A 25514-nucleotide genomic window follows, 5' to 3' on the forward strand; every position below is an offset into this window, starting at 1 on the left:
AAACATAAAGGTAAAGCCTTAGGTTCAACATATAAAGAAAAGCAATATAAGAAATGGAAATCCTCAAATTTAGGTAATGAAAACCTTCAGAAGTCCACTGGCACTCTCTGGGAAAGGTGATACAATAAGAAACACTACATAGGGACATCCAGAGAATCTCATGAAGCAGAAATACATTCTTATCAAATTTTCACTGAAAGGAAACAGAGTGTGAATATTCCATTCAAATTCCTATTGAGGCACAGTAATATAAGGTAAAAGAATTGGCTTGCCATTTGGTTTCTAAAAATCTTATCTGTGGAATAAATAGAAATTCATTAAGGACAGCCAAAAAAACAAGGCAAACAGAATAACTTGGAGTTATAATCCCAGAACAGAGAGGAGGAAACTATTTCCCTACATATACCTTATCATTATCATCATAGCTACTATGTACTCCATGTACTTTCTACCATTGCTCTAAGACTTTAACACACACAATCCTGAAACAACTACGCTTCAGTATTATTATTCTCATTTTACAGAGAAGAAAAGACTCAAACTGATTAACATGCCCAAGTTCCACAGCTGGTATGCAGTAGACTTTGAATTGGAATACACGTTTATTTAGTTCTAAAAACCATGCTCTTTCCACTACACTAGTAAGAAGCTTCAAAGCTCCATAAGAGCAAGGGTTATTTAAAAGGAAACAGGGAGGAAAAAGCATTGTTTAAAGTCAGTGTTGAAAAACATAATACAGTTTTCCCCTGCTATCTGCAAGTAGAGCATCCTATAAAATCTTTCCTAAGCTAGAACAGCGTAAAGGGAAAAAATAATTACCATTTCATAAAAGTGAGCATCCTGTTCAGATTTCTTTCAGTTAGTGAACACAGGTATTAATGTAGATCTCTTGTAAACGCAAAGTGGGGTAAAATGAACTTTCGGATAGCAGGGGAAACCTGTATTGAGTTTAGGAGTCTTTCTAAATTACTGTAGTTTTCAATACTTACTTATCTGAGACAGTCCTTGTCTTCAATAGTGCTGCTGTATAACAGATTGCTGCAGACTTTGGAAGGCTTATATCTGTAATTTTAATTTTCAACTTAGGTAAGAATCACAAAAAATATCTTAAGATAATTTTTAATAAGAATAATTCATGGTACAAATTCAACAGATAGAATATAGTAGTAGAAACAGACATGTAGCTGGAAAGACCTGAGTTTTAACCCTGATTCTCATGTTTACTAGCTAGGCATCCCAACTAGTAGCAACTTCTTTAATCTTTAACATTAGTTTTCTCTTCTCAAAATACAGAAATAATACTTTTCTAGCTGAGATTAAATTAAATTATGTCTGTGAAAGCCCTCAGCAAATTTTTATAATCATCTGTTTACAATAATGGTATTCAGGGAAAAAGACAGTATAGCTAGAACTACTGAAAACTCTACCTATTCAGAGAGAAAAACTAAGATTCAAAAAAAAAAGAAAAATATTTAGCAGGAGTTAAATCCAGGTAATACAACAGGTGATTTTAATTTTTTTCTTCTTCTAATATGTTTTTGTATTTTATACATTATCTTAAAGGATTTTTTTAATAAAATATAAAAAATAGTCAGGAATTATAATTAATTATACCAATCCTTTCTCAAAGAATGCCCAAAATAATGCTATCAGGAGAGTAGTATTAGTGGATTTTCCCAAAGTTTTAGATTCCCGAGTTACACCAGCAAATTGAGAACTAAAGAAATAAATTTGCTTTTAATTTCTACAAGATTCTAGAATGGTAAAAATTGGGGAATCATAAAAACTGAAAACACAGGGACACTTGGGTGGCTCAGTGGTTGAGCATTTATCTTTGGCTCAAGTCATGATCCCAGGGTCTTGTGATCGAGTCCCACAACAGGATCCCCACAGGGAGCCTGCTTCTCCCTCTGCCTATGCCTCTGCCTCTCTCTCATGAATAAATAAAACAAAATCTTTAAAAAAAAATGAAAAGACAGAAGCATATCTAAGTTGTTAGTTTTATTTTGTTTTGAATAAATCAAGTCCTATCTAATTATTGTATTTGGTTCCTAAGCTTGTTCACTGTATCATAAGCAAGCCATGTACCCGATAAGTTACATATGGAAAGAATTTCTCATAAATTTCTCCATGAGCCTACACTATTGTGAAGTACTTGTGAAGAATTCCAGATGTTTAAAAGAAATAAACTTCTCTTTCCAAGTGTGACACATTTCAAACTTTCCAAGTCATGGGGATTCCCAAGCTAATGGGTAGGAACTTACAACAGAACAAGGGTGACTATGTGGCCTGTACATGCTATGTTATAGTAAAAGATATGACCAGAAACATTATGCTAGTTAGGATGTTTTCATCTCAAGGTTAAAAACTGATACATTGCTCAGAATGAGAATGGTCATGCTGCTTAAAAATTCTCCCAATTCCATTTGTGGTGAACTGGCACTGAACTGGCATAATAATAAAAATAGCCAACATGTATCGACTTCTTACTATTGGAAGGCTAGTAAACAAAGAAATGAAATACCGGGATTTTATCTTATTTTTTAAAAAACTTTTTATTTATTTATTCATGAGAGAGACACAGAGAGAGAGAGAGAGACAGAGACACAGGCAGAGGGAGAAGCAGGCTCCATGCAGGGAGCCCGACCGATGTGGGACTCGATCCCGGGTCTCCCAGATCACACCCTGGGCTGAAGGCGGCGCTAAACCGCTAAGCCACCCGGGCTGCCTGAATATTAGTGGCTTTTAGTGTTGGCTTGCCACAGTTACTAGCTGGAGACCTTACCCAACTACTTAACCTTCTTCAACTCCAGTTTCCTTGCCTACTAACAAAAATTTGTCCCACCACCTCATAAGATTCTTGTATGGATTATATGAAATAGTAAATTACATTTTATAACCAAAAAATATTGCAAAAATGTTACTCTGAATTTCTTATATGCACCATAAAGCAACTTCTGTTAATAGTCTCTGACACTCCAAAACAAATGAGGTACCATCCTATGTCTACAGCACCTGATACTTTTCTAATTATCTCATTTAATACACTATACTTCAATATATACTATTCATTTATCTATATGTTCCTTTATTTTTTTTTTTAAGTCAGGGTTGTCGAATTTTTTTTTTTTTTTTTTAAGATTTTATTTATTCATGAAAGACACAGAGAGGGAGAGACAGACACAGGAACAGAGGAGGAACTGACACAGGCAGAGGGAGAAGCAGGTTCCATGCAGGGAGCCTAACATGGAATTCGATCCCGGGTCTCCAGGATCACACCCTGGGTGAAGGCGGCGCTAAACCGCTGAGCCACCAGGGCTGCCCTATGTTCCTTTATTAAACTGTAAATCCTACTAGGCCTAAGTCCATGTCTCCTTGTTCAGCACTGTATTCCAAGCCACTTACATTAGTGCTCAATAAACAAATTAATAAATTTTTACAGAAGAAAAGTTCCTCCTTACAGGCTTTTGCTTCCAAAAGTCTTGATAAAAAAGATAATAATAACTTGTATCCATGGATTCTAAATACTGACTAGTAAGAATGACAAGAGAAAATTAAAGAAATATCAGAATAGGATCACATTCATGATTAAATAATTGAAAAAAAAATTTAACCAGGCTATCAACTAAGTCAATTATCACTCACCATCATATTTTGCTAGGACTGCCTGAACATCTGCATAGGCCTGTAATTCTAAAAGTGATTCTAGGAGATTCTCATGGATGTTCAACATGGTAAGAGGAGGAAATTCTTTCATCAACTGTACATTAAAAGGAAAAAAGATTAAAATTATAGCAAAGGAAATCAATAGAGCTGAATCTGATTCATTAAAGCAGAAATTCTTTAGTTTCTTAACAAAACTGTGAAGACTCAACCCTTAGAAATATGTATTAGTTAGTAAATACCCTGTTATAAAACCTACCAATTAAAAAACAATGACTCTGCATTAAAGTAATTGGAACTTAAACCACATTTTCAGTTTCTGAAAGAAAAAATATAAACATCCAATCATCAAATTTACTTACATCTCTCATTATTTTTACTGCTTCTCTTATTCTTCCTAATTTTCTTGCACACATTGCTAATCTTCTTTTAATATATACCAGTACATTGGTATCTCTTCCTATTTAAAAAAAAATGACATGATTATCATGTCTTACTATTATGTCTATTTCATTAACATATTATCCATTATTTATAAGTAATTATTTGCTTACCCAGAAGTTTCAATGAAAATTAAATTGTGTCAGAATGGAAGACTATTACTGATTATTGAATCTGGGTGACAAACATTGAATGGAGGTTCATTATACTGTTACATTTTTGTATATGCTTGAAGTTTTTTTATAGTAAAAGCTTAAAATCTATCTATAGAATTACTTCTCTAACAGTAAGTAATCTGAGTACATTACATATAAATTAATTAGTGTGGGCAGCCCGGGTGGCTCAGTGGTTTAATGCCACCTTCAGCCAAGGGCCTGATCCTGGAGACCCAGGATCGAGTCCCACGTCGGGCTCCCTGCATGGAGCCTGCTTCTCCCTCTGCCTGTGTCTCTGTCTCTGTCTCTCTGTGTTTCTCACGAATAAATAAAATCTTAAAAAAAAATTTAATTAGTATACCTGGACAAGTGTATTTTAATATTAACATAAAATAGATTAATGGGAAAAAATAATTCTATTGAGTTTCTACATAAACAATCTATTATTTTAATATTCTCTATTGTTTTGACTGACAAACAAAAGATGTCCGAAACAAAATTTCCATGGCTAGTGTGAACTTTTGCTCAATAGCTACTAATTAACAAACTATAAAACTATTTCTAGAAAGAGCTAATAAATATTTCTGTAACTATCTCAGAATCATATTTGAGATTATACAAAGACAAATGGTATGGCTTTTTCACAGATGTAGCTTCATCAGCTCCAGACTGCAAAATTATATATTCCCACAGTTGTGTGGTTGTGTTCTATAACAACATACATAAATGAAACATACTGTATACATCAATATTTAGCTTGGAGAGAAAACATTATCCAAATTTTAGTTTCCACAAACAAAAGATTCAAAACTCAACTGCTAGCAGATAATGCTTTATGTAAACATATTTCAATTTATTGCCCAATATCTGCCAAAATCATTAAACTAAAACCCCCTGGCCACAAAAAATTGCAGGAAGCAGCAGCACTACAGATTCTAACATCTTTGGTGGAAGTATCTCAATTCTAACTGAGAGAGTATCCCTAAGAGTACAAAGAATCTCAGTTGCTTTGGCCCATATGATCTCAAACATATAGAGAAAAGTCAAGGAAAGAAAGAATCAATGTCAAGTGTAGGGCTAGATGTTATTACACTAAAGGGGTCACTCCCTGGCACTATGTAGAGATAATATACAGTCTGAAGAGCACACCAAGTGATGTACTTCTACTATTGCTTGGGGTAAGGGTGAGGATAAAGGGGATAGCTGCTTATCATTACAAGAAGGCTCTCCTGAATCTTGGATATTTTTGAGTTGTGTTTCTTTGATGATCAGCCCAATTCTCATATGAAATAAATTACCATTAAGTCTCAGAGTAGCACATCTCTCAATAACCAGAGCACATCTGTTCCCTTCCATAAGCATTCTCTAGCTAATGCCCATTTGTCTTGCTAGCTTGTAGACATTATGAATAAAGTAGTTATCTCTTATGAAAGGAAGCTAACTTCTAAGTCTTAAGAGTTTTTTAAAAAAGATTATTGTTGTTTTATGTCTTCAACATGAAAGAGCCAATTTCAGGAGCTAAACAAAAGTCAAGTAATAATCAGTTCAAATTTGCTTACTCAGTTGAGCTTCATGCTGAGGACTTTGGTGTTGGCACTGCTGTGACCGCCTGTAAATTGTTTCTCCTGCCTTGAGTGCCTGTTTAAATAACCTTTCAGCATCTACAATAGTCGTTGCTTCTTCCTCAGCCAGTAGAACATATGCAGTGGCACAGCTATGAAGAAAGCAAGCAAGGCAATTTTAAGCAAAATGGTAAAGAAGTATTTTCTCTTGGATACGTCCTTTGTTCTGCATCACATTTCCCTAACTTTACCTATACTTTCCATCTTTTAAAGAAGAAAAAAAACCTTCACTTAATATTCTAATTTATTAGGGGCATATTGGTATATTTTTGGTGTGTTTCCACAATTTTTCTCCTTTTCTACCTTCCTTTTCTTCACTTTATTTTCTATTTGCTCTACTTCTATATCCACTCCTTAATCATTTGTCCCATATTTTTCTTTTGTGAATGGGGGATGAAAATAAGATACACAAAGAACTATCTAAAAAGTAGTTCAAGGGACTATACACTCCAGTGGCTATGCCTGCTCTTAGCCACCATATACTTCATAATATTCATCTAACAGGGGCAAGTACAGGAGAGGGTGAAGGTTGAGAATAAAGATCCATGGTCAACAAGGAATCTTTAACATTTGACCTAGAATTGTATCTTTCCAGGACTAGCCCTATTTCCCAACTCTGAGCCTTCATTATGCGTGCCACCCTGCCCTTTCTTGGACTTAGCCACAATTGTGTTGCAGCAAAACCTCCTTGGTCTGAATTCTAAGTCTTCCTCCTATATTGCTGCTCTTACTCATCACGCACATGCTCACTCCAAGTTTCCTTTCTTCACCCCACTAAAACACAAAGATTTCTCTTTGTATCAGTTAAATCAAAAGCTGGCCAATAAGATAAATTAACCTGTTTGGGGGCAAAAAAGAGAAACAAAAGTTTCCTTTCCATTCCCAGATATAGCAAGTACATACTCTAGTTCTTCTGGAGAAAATAACCTAGTTCTGATTATCTAAGCCGGCATTGTCCAGTACTGAAGTCCTTGGCTACATATAGTCATTGAACACTTGAAACGTGCCTAGTCTGAATTGAGATGTGATGTCAGTGTAAAGTGTACATTGGATTTGGAAGACTTAAAAGAATGTAAAATAATTTAATAGTTTAAAAAACATATCAATTATATGTTAAAGTAATATTTTAATATTTTGAATATAGCTAAAATATACTAAATTAATTTCACTTATTTCTTTTTTTACTTTTTAAATCTGGTTACTAGAAAACTTAAAGTTACAAATATGGTCATGTTATATTTCTATTGAACAGTGTTTAAGCAAAAGAAGAGAAATTGTAGGCAACAGTATGAGACCAGCATAAAACAAAAATGATGGCAAGGGGGGCACCTATGTGGCTTAGCCAGTTATGCGTCTGACACTTGCTTTTAGCTCATAATCTCAGGGTTGTGAGATGGAACCTTCTGTTGGGTTCCACACTCAGCAGGGAGACTGCTTGGGATTCTGTCCCCCCTCTACCCCTCCTCCCCACCCACATTCTCGCTCTAAAATAAATAAATAAATAAATAAATAAATAAATAAATAAATAAATAAATGAAAAAGCATTTTTAAATGAAGATAAGGTAGCTATCAAACAACTGGGGACAAGGAGCACCTTTTGAATATAGAAAATGCAAATCGGACCATTCCAGCATCCTTCAAATAATATATTAAATTGAACTATATGATAATTTCACTAATCAACAGAGATTTCTCCAGTACATATATTGGATTTTGCTGAAACATTAGATTATTGCTGCTTTAAACAGTAGCATCCTAAACTGCCATTCTAAACCCAACTCAAATGTTTTTTTTCAAATATTTTTATTTTTTTTTTAAACTTTTTTTTAAGTTTTTATTTATTTATGATAGTCACACAGAGAGAGAGAGAGAGAGAGAGAGAGAGAGAGAGGCGCAGAGACACAGGCAGAGGGAGAAGCAGGCTCCATGCACCAGGAGCCCGACATGGGATTCGATCCCGGGTCTCCAGGATCGCGCCCTGGGCCAAAGGCAGGCGCCAAACCACTGCGCCACCCAGGGATCCCTCAAATGTTTTTAAATAACAAAATAAAAACCCTTTTAAAAGATCTAGATGGGTATAAATTGATGCAGTAGAATCAAAGTACAAATATTTTAAATTACAATATGCCTATGATAAAAAGAGGTTCTTTTCCCTGAGAGCTTTCTTGTATTTGTTCAAAAATATTTTTAATGGAGATGTTAATAAATTAATTTTATGAATACTGAATGAATCTCATTTTTAGGAATGTTGGGTTGCTGTTTGACTTAAGGTAAAATTCATCGCTTCTCGGCCTTTTGGCTAAGATCAAGTGAAATTAAGGTAAAATTCACATAATAAAATTAGCCATTTTAAAGTATGTCATTCGGGGACTTTTAATATATACATAAGGTTCATTCATGTAGCATGGAACAGTATTTTTCATTCCTTTTTATGACGAATATTCCATTGTGTAGATATACCAATTCTGTATACCCATTCATCACGAATTGATGGACATTTGGGTTGGTTCCAGTTTGGGGCTATTATAATACCACTGTGAACATCTGCTTCAAAGTTTTTGTTTGAACTTTTCCTTTCCGCACTCCATTATATGACCAGGTGTGGAACTCCTGCATCATATGATAGTTCTAATTTTATCTTTTTGAGGAACTGCCACACTGTTTTCCACAGTGGCAATACCTAAATTTTACATTCCCACTTGCAATCTATAAGGGTTCTAACTTCTCCACATTTTTGCAAACACTTGGTATTTTCTGGAAGTTTTTGTTATACCATCTTGTGATGGGGCATCACACTGTTTTCATTTTCATGTCTCTAATTATGAATAATGTTGAGCACCTTTCAAGTACTTATTGGTTATTTATATGAATGTCTGATTTGAATCCTTTGAAGAAATGTCTGTTGAAATCCTTCATCCATTTTTGGGGTGCCTGAGTGGTTCATTCAGTTGGGCTTCTACCTTCCACTCAGGTCATGATCCCAAGGTCCTAGAATTGAGCCCTGCATCAGGCTCCCTGCTCAGTGGGGAGTCTGCTTCTCCCTCTCCCTCTACAGCTTCCCCTGCTTGTGCTCTGTCAAATAAATAAATAAAATCTTAAGAAAAAAAAAAGAAATCCTCCATTCATTTTTAATTGCATTATCATTTTGTAATTGAGTTCTAGATATATTCTGGATATTAAACTCATCAAATATGGCTCACAAATATTTTCTCTCATTCTGTGGATTGCCTTTTCACCTTCTTGATAGTATTCTTCAAGGCATAAAAGCTTTTAATTTTGATGAAACCTAATTCATCTAATCTTTTCTTTGTTGTTGCTTGTGCTTTTGGTGTCCTATCTAAGAGAGCATTTCAAGTCTAGTCATAAAAATCTGCCCTGGGCAGCCCAGGTGGCTCAGTGGTTCAGCGCCACCTTTGGCCCAGGGCATGATCCTGGAGACCTGGGATCGAGTCCCACGTCGGTCTCTCTGCATGGAGCCTGCTTCTCTCTCTGCCTGTGTGTCTGCCTCTATCTCTCTCTCTCTCTGTGTCTCTCATGAATAAATAAATAAATCTTTAAAAAAAAATCTGCCCCTGTGTTTTCTTTTAGGAGTTTTACAGTTTTAGCTCTTATATGTAGGTCTTTGATTAACTTTGAATTAATTGTGTATGATGTGTGTAAAGGTTGATTTTTGTATGTGGCTATCCATTTGTCCAGCACCACTTGATGAAGAGACCAAACTCTTTTCCCATTGAATGTTCTTGGCACCCTTGTCAAAAATCAACTGACTAAAGGGCTTCTGGATGGCTCAGGCAGTTGGGTATCCAACTCTTGGTGTCAGCTCAAGTCATGATCTTGGGGTTGTGACACTGATCCTCACTTCAGGTTCCCCACTCAGTGGGGAGTCTGCTCCTCTCCCTCTCCCTTTGCCCATTCTCTCGCTCCCTCTCTTTCTCTTAAATAAATGAATCTTTTAAAAAAAAATCAATTGGCCATAAATGCATGGGTTTATTTCTGGACGTACAACTTGATTCCATCTATCTAGATGTCTGTCTCTGTGATTTAATTTCTGTAGCTTCACAGTTAGTTTTGAAATCAGGAAGTGAGTTCTCCGATTTTGTTTTTTCAAGGTTGTGTTGGCTGTTTGAGGGCTCTTGTAATTCAATGTGAATTTTAGGATCAGCTTGTCTATTTTGTAACAAGGACAACTGAAACTTTGATAGGGATTGCAATGAATTTGTAAATCAACTTGAGGATCTTGTAGATCCTGAGCTTCCATCTTAACAATATCAAGTATTCCAATTCATGAGCATGGGATACCTTTACATTTATTTAAGTATTCTTTAACTTTTTCAACAATACTTTATCATTTTTAGTGTATAAGTCTTGCACTCCTTGGTTAAATTTAGGTATTTTAACATTTTTTAAAAATTTTTATTTATTTATGATAGTCACACAGAGAGAGAGAGAGAGAGAGAGGCAGAGACACCGGCAGAGGGAGAAGCAGGCTCCATGCACCGGGAGTCTGACGTGGGATTCGATCCCGGGTCTCCAGGATTGCGCCCTGGGCCAAAGGCAGGCGCCAAACCACTGCGTCACCCAGGGATCCTGGTATTTTAACATTTTTGATGCTATTGTAAGTGGAATTGTTTTTTAAATTTCTTTTTCAGATTGTCCACTATTAGTGTATAGATGTACAACAGATACAAGGAAGGACTAGCTTCTGCTATTTTCCTATTTGTTTTCTATATGTCCTGTGGACAGTAACTTTGTTGAACTCTTCTGCTAGCTCTAACGGTTTTGTGTTCAGATTCAATGAGATTTTCTATACATAAGATCATGTAATATGTGAATAAAGACAGTTTTACTTTTTCCTTTCAGATTTGGAAGTCATTTCCCCCCCTCTTCTTGCCAAATTGCCTGGATAGCACTTCCAGTATAATGTTAAGTAGAAGTGGCAAAAACAGATGCCCTTATCTTATTCTTGAGCTTTGAAAGAAACCTTTACTGTTTTTCATCTGTAAATATGTAGTTAGTTAAGGGTTTTTCACAGATGCTCTTTATCAATTTGAGAAAGTTTCCTTCAATTCCTTTTTGACTTTTTAGTGTTTTTATCATAAAATAGTGTAGGATTTTGTCAAATAGCTTTTCTGCATCAATAGAGATGATCATGTGGTTCTTGTTCTTTTTTCTATTAATGTGGTGGTATCTTACATTGACTGATTTTTTTTTTATTTACATTGACTGATTTTTATATATTAAACCACCCTTGCTTTCTTGGGACAAATCCCACTGTTCACGGTCCATAATTCTAATATGGTGCTGGATTTGCTATGCTGGTATTTTGTTGAGGATTTCTGCATCTTTATTCATAATACATAGACATTAGTCTATGATTTTTGTTTCTGGTGATGTCTTTGGTTTTGATATGAGCGTAATATTGCTTCACAGAATGAGTTCTCTGGAGAGCTTAAGAAGGACTGGTGTTAATTCTTCTAGTGCTTGGTAGCATTTGCAAGTGAAAGGATCTTGTACTGGGTTTTCTTTGGATATTTTTAAATTACTGATTCCATCTCTTAGTATAGGTCTACTCAGATTTTCTACTTTTTCTTGAGGCAGTTTTTGTAGTGTGTTGCTAGAAACTTGTCCATTTTATTTATCTAATTTGGAGAAATATAATAGTTCACTGTATTCTGCTTTTAAGGTCAGTAGTAATGCTCCCAGTTTCATTCTTAATTTCAGTAATCTGAGTCTTTTCTTTCTTTTAATTGGTGAATCTAGCTAAAAGTTTATCAATTTTGTTGATCTTTTAAAAAACCAGCCTTTGTCTCATTGATTCTATTGTTTTCTATTCTCTATTTTGTTTATTTCCCTCTAATATCTATTACTGCCTTTCACTTCTAGTATAGTTGGGTCTTCATTTTCTAGTTTCTTAAGGTATAAAGTTTAAGTTCCTGATGGAGATTTTTTTCCTTATTAACGTGTTTAGTTTCTTCTGAGCACTGCTTTCTCTATCTCAAAAGTTTTGGTATGTTGTACTTTCATTTTTACTCATCTCAAAGTATTTTCTAATTTTTCCTTATGATTTCTTCTTTGACTCATTAAGAGTCTTGTCTAACTTCCATTTATCCCAATATTGTGAAATTTCCATATTTCCTTCTGATTTCTAATATTATTCCATTTTGGTTGCAGTAAATAGTTTATATAATTTCCATCTTTTGAAATTTACTGAGAATTCTTTATATTGTAATATGTGATATATCCTAGAGAATGTTCCACGTACACTTGAGAAGAATGTATACTCTTCTGTTGTTGGATAGAGTGCTATATGGATGTCTGTTAGGTCTAGTTTATAGTGTTGGTTCAAGTCTTCCACTTCACTGTGTATCTTTTGTCTGATTATTCTATCCATTATTCAAATGGTATGTTGAAGTTTCCAACTATTACCGTTGAACTATCTATTCCTACTTTCAATTGTCAGTTTTTGATTCATATATTCTGGGTCTCTGTTATTAAATGCATATAAGTTTATAATTGTTGTATCTTCTTGATGAATTGAACCTCTTTTATCATTATATAATGTAATTGCATTACAAAAATTTTGTCAGGGTGTCTGGGTAGCTTAGTCAGTTGAGAGTCCAGCTCTTGATTTCAGCTCAGGTCATGATCAGGGTTGTGAGATTGAGCCCTGTGTTGTCCCCATGCTCAGCAGAGAGCCTGCTTGTCCCTCTCCCCCCTCTGCGCCTTCCCTTGCCCTCTCTTTCCCAAATAAATAAATGTCAAATTTTTTTGTGTGTTTAAGTCTATTTTGTCTGATATTAGTTTAGCCACTGCATCTCTCTTTTGGTTACTATTTCCGTGGAATATCTTTTTCCATACTTTTACTTCCTACTTCTTTGTCTCTAAGAGGAGTTTCTTATAGACAACATATAGTTGAACTGTTTTTTAAATCCACTCTGCCAATCAATGCCTTTATCTGTAGAGTTTAATCTACTTACATCTAAGTAATTAATAAGGAAGGATTTATTTCTGCTATTTTTCTATATGTCCTTTTTTGTCCTTATTTTCTGCAGTACTTGTGTTAGGTATTTTCTAGTATATCATTTTGATTACCTTCTCACATCTTTTACTACATATTTTTTAGTTATTTCTTAGTGGTTAACAATTACCAATTATACTTAAAATCTTTTTTTTTTAATATTTTATTTATTTATTCATGAGAGACACAGAGAGAGAGAGAAAGAGGCAGAGACACAGGCAGAGGGAGAAGCAGGCTCCATGCAGGGAGCCCGACGTGGGACTCGATCCCGGGTCTCCAGGATCAGGCCCTGGGCTGAAGGCAGGCACTAAACCCCTGAGCCACCCAGGCTGCCCCCAATTATACTTAAAATCTTAATTTACAGCAATCTAGTTCCAATTAATACCAACTTAGTTTCAATAGTATACAAAACTTTGCTCCTCTATAGCTCTTCCCTGTTCCCTACACCCCATGTTGTTGTCATAAATTACATTTTTATAAACTACATGTCCATCAATATAGATTTATAAGTATTGTTTTACATTGTTGTCTTTTAAACTATATTGAAAAAAAGAATTGCAAACCCAAAATACATTAAATTTTATATTTGTATATGTAATTATTTTTTTTACTGGTATTCTTTATTGCTTTGTGTGAAGTCAAGACTGTCTAGTATTCTTTTATTTCACCCTGAAAAATTCCTTTTAGCATTTCTTATAATATAGGTCTACTAACAATGAACTCTCTCAGTTTCTGTTTACCTGGGAATGCTTAATTTCTCCTTCATTTTTGAAGGAGAGGTCTGTTAGATAAGGAATCCTTAGTTGACAGTTCTCTTTTTTTTCAGAATTTTGACTTTGTCATCCCACTCTCCTCTGGCTTCTATGGTTTCTGATGAGAACTTAGTTGTTAATCTTATTGAGGATCCCTCATTCACCATGAGTCACTTTTCTCTTGCTGCTTTCAGGAGTCTCCACTTGTCCTTGGTTTTTGAAAGCTTGATTATACTGTGTCACATCGTGGATGTCTTTGATTATAACTTACTTGGGGTTCACAGAGCTTCTTGATCTTTATTTCTAGATTTATTTCTAAATTTTTTTCCTAGATTTCTTTTTAGAGCTTTACTGATATTCTCTAATGTCTTTGATTATATCTTACTTGGGGTTCACTGAGATTCTTGATCTTTATTTCTAGATTTCTAAATTTTTTCCCTAGATTTCTTTCTAGATTCTAGATCTTTAGTGATATTCTCTAAGGGTGAGATATTCTTCTCATGACTTCTTTTTGTTGTTTTTTGTACATAACTTCCTTTACCTTTTTGACCATATTTAAAATATTTGACTTAAAGTTTTTGTCTAGAAAGTCCAGTCTTGAGGACTTCCTTGAAGACAGTCTTCATCCATTTCCTTTTTTTTTTCTGTGTATCGGGCATATTTTGTTTCTTTGTATGTCTCATACACTTTTTTGCTTAAAAATGCAAATTTTGGGACGCCTGTGTGGCTCAGTGGTTTAGCACCCAACTTTGGGCCAGGGCATAATCCTGGAGTCCCGGGATCGAGTCCCACATCGGGCTCTCTGCAAGGGGCCTGCTTTCCCCCTCTGACTGTGTCTCTGCTTCTGTCTCTCTCTCCGTCTCTCATGAATAAATAAAATATTTTTTAAAAAATGCAAATTTTGAAGATTATAATGTAGTAACTCTAGCAATTAGATTCCCCCCTCCTCCCCATGGCTTGTTTTAGTTATTTGTTTAATGACTTTCTGAACTAATTTTCTAAAGTTTGTATTCATTATCATATGTAACTACTGAAGCCTCTACTCCTTTAGCTTTATGCATCAACCAGTGATTTGATAGATTGCCTTAAACACCTGGAACCAAAAACAAAACAAAAACACATGGCTTTGCAGATGAGCTGTATGTGTGTATTGGGGCACACCTTCAACAGGCCGTTTACAACTCTGCCTTAGCCTTTACTTTGTGTAGAACCTGAAATTTAGACAGACATAAGAGCTCAGGTCCTCTTAAGCTTCTTCTGAGCATGTGCCCAACCCTGAGTGTGTGTGGGACGACTCAGATTCCCAGAAATATGTGAGTTTTTCAAACCCTTTTCCCCAAAATATCTCATTCCTCAGCCTTTCCTCTCAAGCTTTCCGGTTTGTCTATTGTTTACCCCAGCTGTATCCCTTGCCCCAGGGCAGCAGGGACTAGTGCATTTGCCTTTCAATGTTTTCAACAATGCCCCCGGAGTGTAGCTGAGTCAATGGAGGGAAAATTCTGAATTAACCCAAATAAAGGCAGGCCCTTTGAGCTGGTCCTTCAGAGAGCTACCAGAAAGGTCAAAATAAACAAGCACAAATCTTTAAGAGTAAGATCCATTCCATTTCCTCTGGTAGCAGGAACCTATACCCACAATGCAGACTTTTGACTTCAAGGCTGCTACTGAGGAAAGGAGTGGGGATGGGACCAGTGTTAAGTTAAGAAGACAAAAACAAAGCTCTCTTACAGAAATTTGGCTGCTTTTCAAATTGATTAAGCATTCTCTAGGATGATATAATCTTTTAATTAGTTTCCAGAGTTTCAATAAAGTTGATACACGGCTTTGGGAGTTCCCTACACTGCTCCACCTTAGGAAAGTCTTCATAATAATGATAATATATCTCCACCTTAGGAAAGTCTTCATAATAATTTATGATTTTTCTCCACCTTAGGAAAGTCTTCATAATAATAATAATATATCTTGGGGGGTGGTGTTGTTAAAGGATACAGGGGACAATGCTAAATTCACATCATTCAGGAAGCATTCCTTGATTAACCCCAACTGGGGCCATACTTTCACTCTTGGCATTTATTTAGTATCAGATTAATATTTATTGATCTGTTGTATTTAAATATTAACTTATGATTTTACATTTTGCCTTTTCAAAATATAGAATTGATACAAAGAGCTATGAAAAGTAAATGCTCAACAGTGGAAAAAAAAGTTAGAGCTACATTCTACTTATTTTGAATCCTCTTCGCATGCCTCCGAACCCATTAGCAACTAAAGTTCTCAGGACAGAATAAATGCTTTAAATGAATGATTTAAATGAAAAACAAAATTTAAAAAAGGTGGCATAAGTATTTTAGTAGTTTTTAACTCTCAAGAATTATCACCAATTAGATAAGCATTCTGAATTTTAAAAAGTATCTCTAGGATAAATTCTATTCAAAAGCACAGATAAGTTCATAATTTCAGGAGCAAAGTACAGATGTCCATGAATACTGCAAAATTTGTCTCAAGTATACAAAAAAAAGAAAAGGGCCTGCTAATGACTCCAAGTGTCTTAGAAAGAGACAAAAGATAACATAAAATCATTTGTCTGAGTTTCCCTCAAAACAAACTTACTTTCCGTATATTTCAAACTTACTCATTGTTTAATTCTAAAGCTTGATAGGCTGCTTTGATTCGAGCTGGAGGATTTCTTTCCCTCCATGCCTTCTGCATAACTGTAGGAAAAATATTTCAAAAAGTAAATGAGATGGTAAACATAAATAATCTCACGCAAAACGTATGAAGAATGAGCTAGGAGAGTAAACAAAGATTTAAATAACATGTTCTTAAATATAAGAAACAAGAAACTGGAGTGTTAGTTCACATTAATCTTATGAGAAATTTACATTAAATTTGGAAGCGTCTCACATAAGAAAAATATATTCTTTCTCTGATTTTTTAACATATAAGATATTTAATCCAGTTAATTGCACCATTATTATACATGAACATTTATATTTCTAAATGCATATTAAATTTGGGTGACATCAAATTATAACCAATATGAAATATTCTAGTTCTTTTATCACTTTGAAAAGGGTCTATGGAACTGCTAAAAATATAAAAACACTTAAAAACAAAGTCTTTGTCTAATCAATGATTCAATCCAAGAAGAATTCTTGAATTTGCATTCTGTATAAAATTATAGGTAGGAAAAGGAATTAATTTAGAATATAGTACACTTCTGGAAAATGTCAGTTTCTATCAAGATTCAACAAAAGCATAAATTAAAATCTCTCTAGAATAAGAATATTAGTTTTGCTACCAAGTACTGTACCAAAATGAAAATTTCATACTAATAAATTCTAAATAAAATTTCATACTAAATAATAAGTTTCTTAAAAATTAAACAAACAAAGCAGATTCATGAAACTATCTGGCCTATCTCAAGTTTGATAAGAAAAACAGACAATCTATGAATGTTGCTTTTGGAACAAAACCTACAACTGTCCAGCAAGAATAATGTGGAAAATGTTTGAGTTTTCCTTTGGAAACAAAATATTAGTCTTGGCTTAGAAAAGAAGACAATATATTCTACTTGTGTAACAAAAATACATTTCTCATATCAAACATGTCACCAGCTGTCTGACAGTAAATGCTTCCTGAACTTGACAAATTGATGCAAGTCAGCAACCATCTGATAATAACCAGGTAATGAATAGGGTTTTGCTCAAACATTAAAAGTTGCAGAAAACTAAAGAATATTAGACTTGCCAATTTTAATGATGGGGCTTTCTTCTTTAAGTTACATGATATTTAAAGTCAAATTTGGAAACTGAAATTTTCATCAACATTTTATTTTTTTATTTTTTTTTTCAGCTCAATGTAATTTTATTTATTTTTTTTATTTTTATTTTTATTTTTATTTATTTATTTTTATTGGTGTTCAATTTACTAACATACAGAATAACACCCAGTGCCCGTCACCCATTCACTCCCACCCCCCGCCCTCCTCCCCTTCTACCACCCCTAGTTCGTTTCCCAGAGTTAGCAGTCTTTACGTTCTGTCTCCGTTTCTGATATTTCCCACACATTTCTTCTCCCTTCCCTTATTTTCCCTTTCACTATTATTTATATTCCCCAAATGAATGAGAACATATAATGTTTGTCCTTCTCCGACTGACTTACTTCACTCAGCATAATACCCTCCAGTTCCATCCACGTTCATCAACATTTTAAATGGTTATTTGGTATTCTAGCATATTAAGTATCTCTCAGAATTTATTTAAGCAATTCTCTTACATTATTACGATACATCAAATTGTTTGCTAATTATAGGAATGCTATAATAACCATCTTTCAACATCTACTTTTGCATACTTGACCAAATAATTTCTTTCTAGAAGTAGAATGGTTGATTAGAATGTATGCATCTTTTAAAAGATTTTGGATAACCTCCCAAATTCTTCTTTTTTTTTTTTTTTTAAAGATTTTATTTATTTATTCATGATAGTTACACAGAGAGAGACAGAGAGGCAGAGACACAGGCAGAGGGAGAAGCAGGCTCCATGCAGGGAGCCCGACGTGGGATTCGATCCGGGGTCTCCAGGATCGCGCCCCGGGCCAAAGGCAGGCGCCAAACCACTGCGCCACCCAGGGATCCCCCAAATTCTTCTTAATAAGACTATTAATTTACATTCTTTCAGGCAGTGGAGAAGAGTGACTATTTCCTTACTTAGCAACACTGAGTGGTATCAATCTTTGCTTATTTAATGCATGGAAACTATAACATCTTCATTTCCATTTCTTTTATTTCTAGTAAGGTCATCTAATCCACGTTTATGTATTTTTTTCTTAATTGTATTCTTTGGTTTTCAACTGCTCTATCCACACTTTCAAGATTAATCCTCAAAACCAATGCAGTTCCAAGCCAAAGGGGAAAGGGGAAATAAACTTCAAGAAGAAAAACTTATATTTCTTTCTAAAACAAGGCTTAGAAATAAGTTAAAGGAAAATGCTGATTTAGTATTCAACTGTCCTCTTTTTTCTGATGCAAAAAAGTGGTTTTATCAAAGACTCATGGGCAGAAAGAGCTGCTCAACTGTCCTCTTTAGGAGCTCTTGATATGCTTAAAAAAATAACACAATTCAATCAAATCTATCTATTTTTTAAAGTTAAATAATATTCCAATATCCTGGGATGCCTGGGTGGCTCATTGGTTGAGAGTCTGCCTTGAGCTCAGGGCATGATCCCGGGGTCCTGGGATCGAGTCCCACATCAGGCTCCCTGCATGGAACCTGCTTCTCCCTCTGCCTGTGTCTCTGCCTCTCTCTGTCTCTCATGAATAAATAAATAAAATATTTTTAAAAATTCCAATATGCTAATAAGCAGAAAAGAAAACAACCAATCCCAAGATCAGGGATTATAAATGTAGATGCCTACAAAGACCAAGCAGAAAACATAAATGTGTAAACTAAAAGTATGTGCACTATCTAAAGGAGGGAGTCACAGGTCTAACTGATATTTGCAAGGTGTACACGCAGGTCCAGTTTTACCATATTTTCCAACTTTCAAAAAGTGTAAATCTGGGTTTTAATGTCAAATCTCCTGATTCTTACCTGTTGAAGAGAAAATACCATGAAAACAAATTATTCAAAAGTCACCACTGGCCAGGGGCGCCTGTCCAGCTCAGTTAGTAGAGCATGAACCTCTTGATCTCAGGGTTGTGAGTTTGAGCCCCACACTGAGTATAGAGATTATTTAAAAATAAAATCTTAAGAAAAAAAAAACCACAACAGAACACTGCTGGCTGGCCCTAAAGATATGTTTGTTTTCTGTCTTAAATAAATAAATCAGTAAGATGAGAATAGAATCTACTAACTTAGTAACTAATGACAATCAAGAGAAATTTGTCACATCACACATATGTACACATTTTTTACTACAAAACTACAGATATAATCATTAACCTTTATGTAAGTGTCTGAAAAGATCAATATGGATCAATTTACAGATAAAGTCTGTCCTTGAGCTCAGTATTTAGCTGGAATTATGCATAACTCTAGAAGTACATGAGACTTTGGAAGGACCAAAATAGTATGTGTGGTTTTAAGAGAACCAATTTATAAAGCCTCAACTTTTTTATTTGCTCTTTCCAAGGACTGATCTACTTGGAAGAATGTTCTTCTGATTGTTCTATGCATTGTACTGGTTTCCCTCTCCTACTCAACATCTGCTTCCCCACCCCCCAAAATAGATTCCCTTCTTCTACTTTACAGAAAAAAACACTTACTTCTCATCCATCCTAAATCTTTCCAAGGTACATTCCCTAGAGTGTAAAAAGTCTCCAAATGCCAAAAGGGCAATTCAAAGTTTGGGTCTGGGGGCAGTCATTTTTTGTCAAGGCATCTATAATAGGAATTCCTTTTATTTAACTGTGAAGCTCGGCATCAGAAATAAGATTATTCTGGCCCCTGGATGCTTTGAATTCAAGTATATTGTAGTGTGGAAAGGGAGTGATAACAATTTTTATTAGTTCCATTTATCAGCATCCCTTCCCCCTTATATCAAAGAATGTGCTGCTCCTAACAGAAAGTCCCCTCATAGCAAGGCAAAGGGGGCACAAGTATAGAATAATAAAGGGGGTGGAATCTTCTTTTGGCCAAGTGATAGGCTCTAGGTAAAGCTCTAAGAGTTATCTATCTTTCTATCTTAGAATCTAAATTCAGAAGAGAAATGGTTGCCATAGGGATGCATGTTAACATGTTTGACCTGAAAACTGAAGCCAGACTTTTCTGTCAGAAAGTTGGTCTGAAAAAAAAAAAAGAAAGAAAGAAAGTTGGTCTGATCTGGTTGACAGAATTAAATGAGAACTTACCCTGTCAATTAGGTTATATGGAGGACATTTTCCACAGCTGAAATAGCCAAATACGTAGTTCCAAGGATTTGAGAAAAATATAATTAAAGTTTAAAGTGCATGGTACCATTTAGAACCTTATGATCAAAGGAAATTAAAATTCTAAAAAACTTATACCCAAAAAAAATTATTGTGGAAAAACATTGATAAAGGCTCTCAAGTATATAATAATTATAATAAAATCAAATAGGGGTGGGAAATGGATGAGTTCAAGAAGAAAAAAGACTTACATAAAATTTACTACTGCTAAAGAGTATTAATTGATGTCTTTTTCAGTGGATAATGGGGTATCAAGTCATTGGATTCCTTGAAATACATTCAAATATAAGGTATTCTAGTTTCATTTTTAACAGCCTTCAACATGTTAAAAATCATATTCTTTGCAATAATTTAATCTTATGATGTCAAGTTAAAAATATTTGAAAGGGATACATCATTTTTCAAAATTCCTTTAGGAGGTATGTGAACACAAATGTTTTAAGAGTACAGCATTAGGGCAGCCTGGTGGCTCAACGGTTTAGCACTGCCTTCAGCCCAGGGAGTGATCCTGGAGACCTGGGATCCAGTCCCACATCAGGCTCCCTACATGGAGCCTGTTTCTCCCTCTGCCTATTTTTCTGCCTCTCTCTCTCCACCCCCCCCCCCCGTCTCAAATAAATAAATAAATAAATAAATAAATAAATAAATAAATAAATAAATAAAATCTTTAAAAAAGAAATAAGAGTACAGCATTAGTGGACAGCCATGGTTGCTATTTGAAAAGCTCACCAATATCTGCAATTCTGTTTGTGATAAGGAAGTGGTCCCTTAATTTCTAGAGTCACCTTTAGGGTCAACTTTAGTCCTTAAAGTTAACATAACATACTAATTTCCATTTCTGTTATTTCCCCAATCCAACAGTTTTGCCATTAATATAAACACTAAGCATATAAACATAAAACTATTCCTTTTCCTATTTGCAAGTAAACCCTTTATGTAACCATTCCAAAGATCCTTGGATTTCCTGCTATCACCCACACTTAGTATATTTAGTCCAATAGATACAGATCACAAAGAATTCACTTCAAAGCTGAAAAACAAGCTATTTTTCAGACCCCTAGTGGTGATTTTCTTTTGCCTATCACTATGGTGACTAAAGTAGTAGTAATGGTGAAGTAGTAGTAATATAGTGGGGTTAAAAGTCAGACCTGAATTTGAAATCCAGCTTTATCATTTATTAGCTAGGTTACTTAGGGCATGTTACTTGATTCCCTTTTGCCTCTATTTATTCTTTCTTTCTTTCTTTCTTTCTTTCTTTCTTTCTTTCTTTCTTTCTTTCTTTCTTTCTTTCTTTTTCTTTTCTTTTCTTTTCTTTTTTCTTTTCTTTTTCCTTCCTTCCTTCCTTCCTTCCTTCCTTCCTTCCTTCCTTCCTTCCTTCTTTCTTCTCTTTCCCCTTTCTCTTTTTCTTCCTTTCTTCCTTTTTTCCATTCCTTTATTTCTGAGGCTGATAAAAGTACCTATCTCATAAAATGACTGGGAAGATTAAATCAGTACTTCATATAAATTGCTTAGAACAGTGCTTGGTGCATGGTAAGTCCTATATAAGTGTTAGCTATTATTAGTGAAATTGCTTAAGACATCTGTGACACCAAGGTCATTCATTGATACTTTCATCAAAAAATAAATATTAATATTTACAGCATGCCAGGCAATGTGCTCTTAGATAATAATGATTCAAAGATGATGAGAATACAGTCCCTGCTTTCTTAAAGTTTCTCATCCTATTAGGGAAGATAAACATTAAAGCAACATGATAAAATTAACAAGTAAATGTTTGTGGTTGAATAAATTAACTAGAATTGTTTCAGTGAGCCTTGGACTAAGTACTGCAGTACTGCAGAGAAGAAAGTGTTTCACTCTGGAGTTCTGAGAGAAGGGTACCTACAGAATGTGACTTTAATTTGCATCTTTAAGGATAAAAGCAGGAAGCATGAAAGTAGGAGGATAGATAAGAAATGAGAGGGCATTCAAAGTAAAAGGATAGTGATAAAGATCCCTGTCTTTAATCATGTATTTAAGAGTCTCAATACTGTCTTCTACAGAGAAGACTTAAAGAGACCTAAGCATAGACAATTCTATGATCTTCCACTACTTTATATGCACCTTTAGCTTATGACTGGGATAAAATATACTTCATTTTTTGTTATTAATATCAGCAATATTAGTACCTGATACCCTAATAAATGGTACATGGTACCCTAATAAACTATGTATAGAATGAGCCCTGATTATCACAATATTCCATGTAGGAACTATGTACATTCTTTAACTTCCTCTTTTTTTTTCTTTTCTTTTTTTTTAACTATGCTCTTTAAGGAATGTGCACAGCTCTTGTCTTCCCAGGGTTTTCCATCTAAGCAGTGATAAAATATACTCCATTTTAATCTACATGCCATGCTCCCATGTTTATACTTTGTTACTTTGTCTTCTTCTTTTATGTATAATTGCATGTGTTAATTTCCCAGGCCAAACTGGATATACTGTTTTCTGCATGAGCAGTTGTACTTGATCTAAAAGGTTTTTTCAGTAATAAAAGAAACAATTTCATACATTCATAAAATAAACTTCTTATAAGAAGGATAGGTAGTGTAATAACATTCATAATTAGTTTCTTTTTCCATAATTAGTTTCAATCTAATCTGGGTCTCTTAACTATGATGTAAACAACTTCAAGCCAAATAACTTTGTATAAGTAACTATAAAAAATTTTTAAGATAATTTTCATCACCACTGTTTACCCCATGAACAGATATGACACATACCTGTGTCTGAAGGACGTAAAAAGTCCGTGTCACACGTGAAAAAGGTCTGATGATCCTGAGCTGACAAATTCATGTCATAGTATGTAAGTGGCTCTTTACCAGTCACCCAAGTGTATCTTTACCAAAACACAGAAAATATGTATATTGAACATGAGAGCATATCTACCTGGTATAACAGATACTAAAGTGCAAAAAGATACTGCTACAAATTCTATTTCAGGATTATCAGATTATAATTATCAATTTCAGCTTTTTATCAGAAAAAAAGGAGATAACCTATATAAACTACTTAGAGAATGACAATAAAACATCAAAAATCAAAAGGGAAAAGGGCAGATTATTAGTGCTTCTAAATTAGATATGAAGGGATAGAACAATTTGACTTAGATACCTACCTTATTAAATAAATATACTTAAATTCTCAGTGAATTAGAATTATTAAAAGTAAAACTACAAAAAACTATAAGAAAACATAGGTAGACTTTTACTAGATGTCAAAATGGTAAAGGGCTTTAAAAGCATGAAGCAAATAGAAACTTTTTCCCAATTTTACTAAATTAGAAACTTAAACTTTCATATCCCCCTCAAACCCACAAAAATTAACAGCAAGTTAACAAACTGACAAGTACATTTTAAAGGTCATTAATCTCATTTGTAATTAACAAATAGTGAATTAAATTAACAAATTTTTACTTTTCATCTGTCAAATGGTAAATATATGTTGTTGAGGATGAGGTGGAATATGGACTCACATATAATGCTGGTATAAATGTAAGTTGACATTTACATTTCTCTTTGCAAAAATCAATTAGATAATATATATTAGGAGTCTTAGAAATATCTAACTAGGGGATGGGTATGTGGAATTCTATTATACCATTCTCTCTACTTTTTAATTTTTGAAAATATCCATAATAAAAAATATATATTAAAGCACAGAGGAAAAATAAAAAAACTAATCTCAGTACTACAAACCAGCCCTAAGGAAATAATCATCGTTTAATATCATAGGCTAAATATTTATATATAATGATACCCCTCTAGTGTAAATGTTGACTGTGAAACATAATCTGTGACCCAGACAGGGAGCAGTAGGTAAGGTATGGTACCTCCAGGCAGCCCCAGTGGCTCAGCGGTTTAGCGCCGCCTTCAGCCCAGGGTGTGATCCTGGAGACCGGGGACTGAGCCCCACGTGGGGCTCCCTGCATGGAGCCTGCTTCTCCCTCTGCCTGTGTCTCTGCCCCTCTCTCTCTCTCTCTCTCTCTCTCTCATGAATAAATAAAATCTTAAAAAAAAAAAAAAAAAAGGTATGGTACCTCCATATAATAGAATAGAGTACAACCATTAAAAATCATGTTTTTGAAGAAATTTCATGTATGAAGAGGCACCTGGGTGGCTCAGTTGGCTTTAAGCATCCGACTCTTGACTTGGTCTCGGTCATAATCTCAGGGTCCTGGGATTGAACCCCCTGTCAGCATCCACACCCAGTGGAGCATCTGCTTATGATTCTCTCTCTCCCCTCTCTTTGCCTCTCTGTTCCCCCTTCTAAAAAAAAAAAAAAAAAAAAAAGGCAATTCATGTATGAAGAAATTCTGTGGAAAATTCATACTTTGGGTTAAAAAAAAAAGGATCTAAAATTATATACAGGGACACCTGGGTGACTCAGTGGTTGAGTGTCTGCCTTCAGCTCAGGGCGTGATCCCATATCCCAGGATCAAATCCCACATTGGGCTCCCTGCATGGAGGCTACTTCTCCCTCTGCCTGTGTCTCTGCCCCTCTCTCTGAGTCTCTCATGAATAAATACATCTTTAAAAATAAATCAATAGGGGCACCTGGGTGGCTTAGCAGTTGAGTGTCTGCCTTGGCTTAGGGCATGATCCTAGGGTCCTGGGATAGAGTCCCACATCAGGTTCCCTGCAGGGAGCCCGCTTCTCCCTCTGCCTATGTCTCTGTCTCTCTCTCTCTGTCTCTCATGAATAAACAAAAATCTTAAATAAATAAATAAATAAATAAATAAATAAATAAATAAATAAAATTATATACACATAATGATGCCCAGTTTTGTTTTTATACATGCATATAGAAGGGATACTGGATGAATATACTAATAGCAGATATCACTTGGTGCTAGGAAAGGTGATTTTTACTTTATTATTTTTTTTACCTTCT

The 25514-nt window shown here is 34.7% G+C and overlaps 1 protein-coding gene across 12 annotated transcripts in view; it reads right to left on the reverse strand.

The window, feature by feature from the left end:
• Positions 1-25514, reverse strand: part of ST7L (suppression of tumorigenicity 7 like) — an 88312-nt gene that overhangs the window by 51542 nt on the left and 11256 nt on the right. For 10 of the 12 annotated variants that reach the window (XM_072769024.1, XM_072769026.1, XM_072769037.1 and 7 more), the window contains 6 exons: positions 23345-23460; positions 16284-16362; positions 5819-5973; positions 4026-4123; positions 3646-3760; positions 990-1062 (listed from right to left, as the gene is read on the reverse strand). In XM_072769024.1, the coding sequence (XP_072625125.1) occupies positions 990-1062; positions 3646-3760; positions 4026-4123; positions 5819-5973; positions 16284-16362; positions 23345-23460 (636 nt within the window). Of the gene's footprint in view, positions 1-989; positions 1063-3645; positions 3761-4025; positions 4124-5818; positions 5974-16283; positions 16363-23344; positions 23461-24732; positions 24890-25514 lie in introns of all 12 variants that reach the window. The other 2 variants (XM_072769036.1, XM_072769028.1) reach the window with 2 other exon arrangements.

Source organism: Canis lupus, chromosome 12 (assembly GCF_048164855.1).
Source record: "Canis lupus baileyi chromosome 12, mCanLup2.hap1, whole genome shotgun sequence".
NCBI lineage: Eukaryota > Metazoa > Chordata > Mammalia > Carnivora > Canidae > Canis > Canis lupus.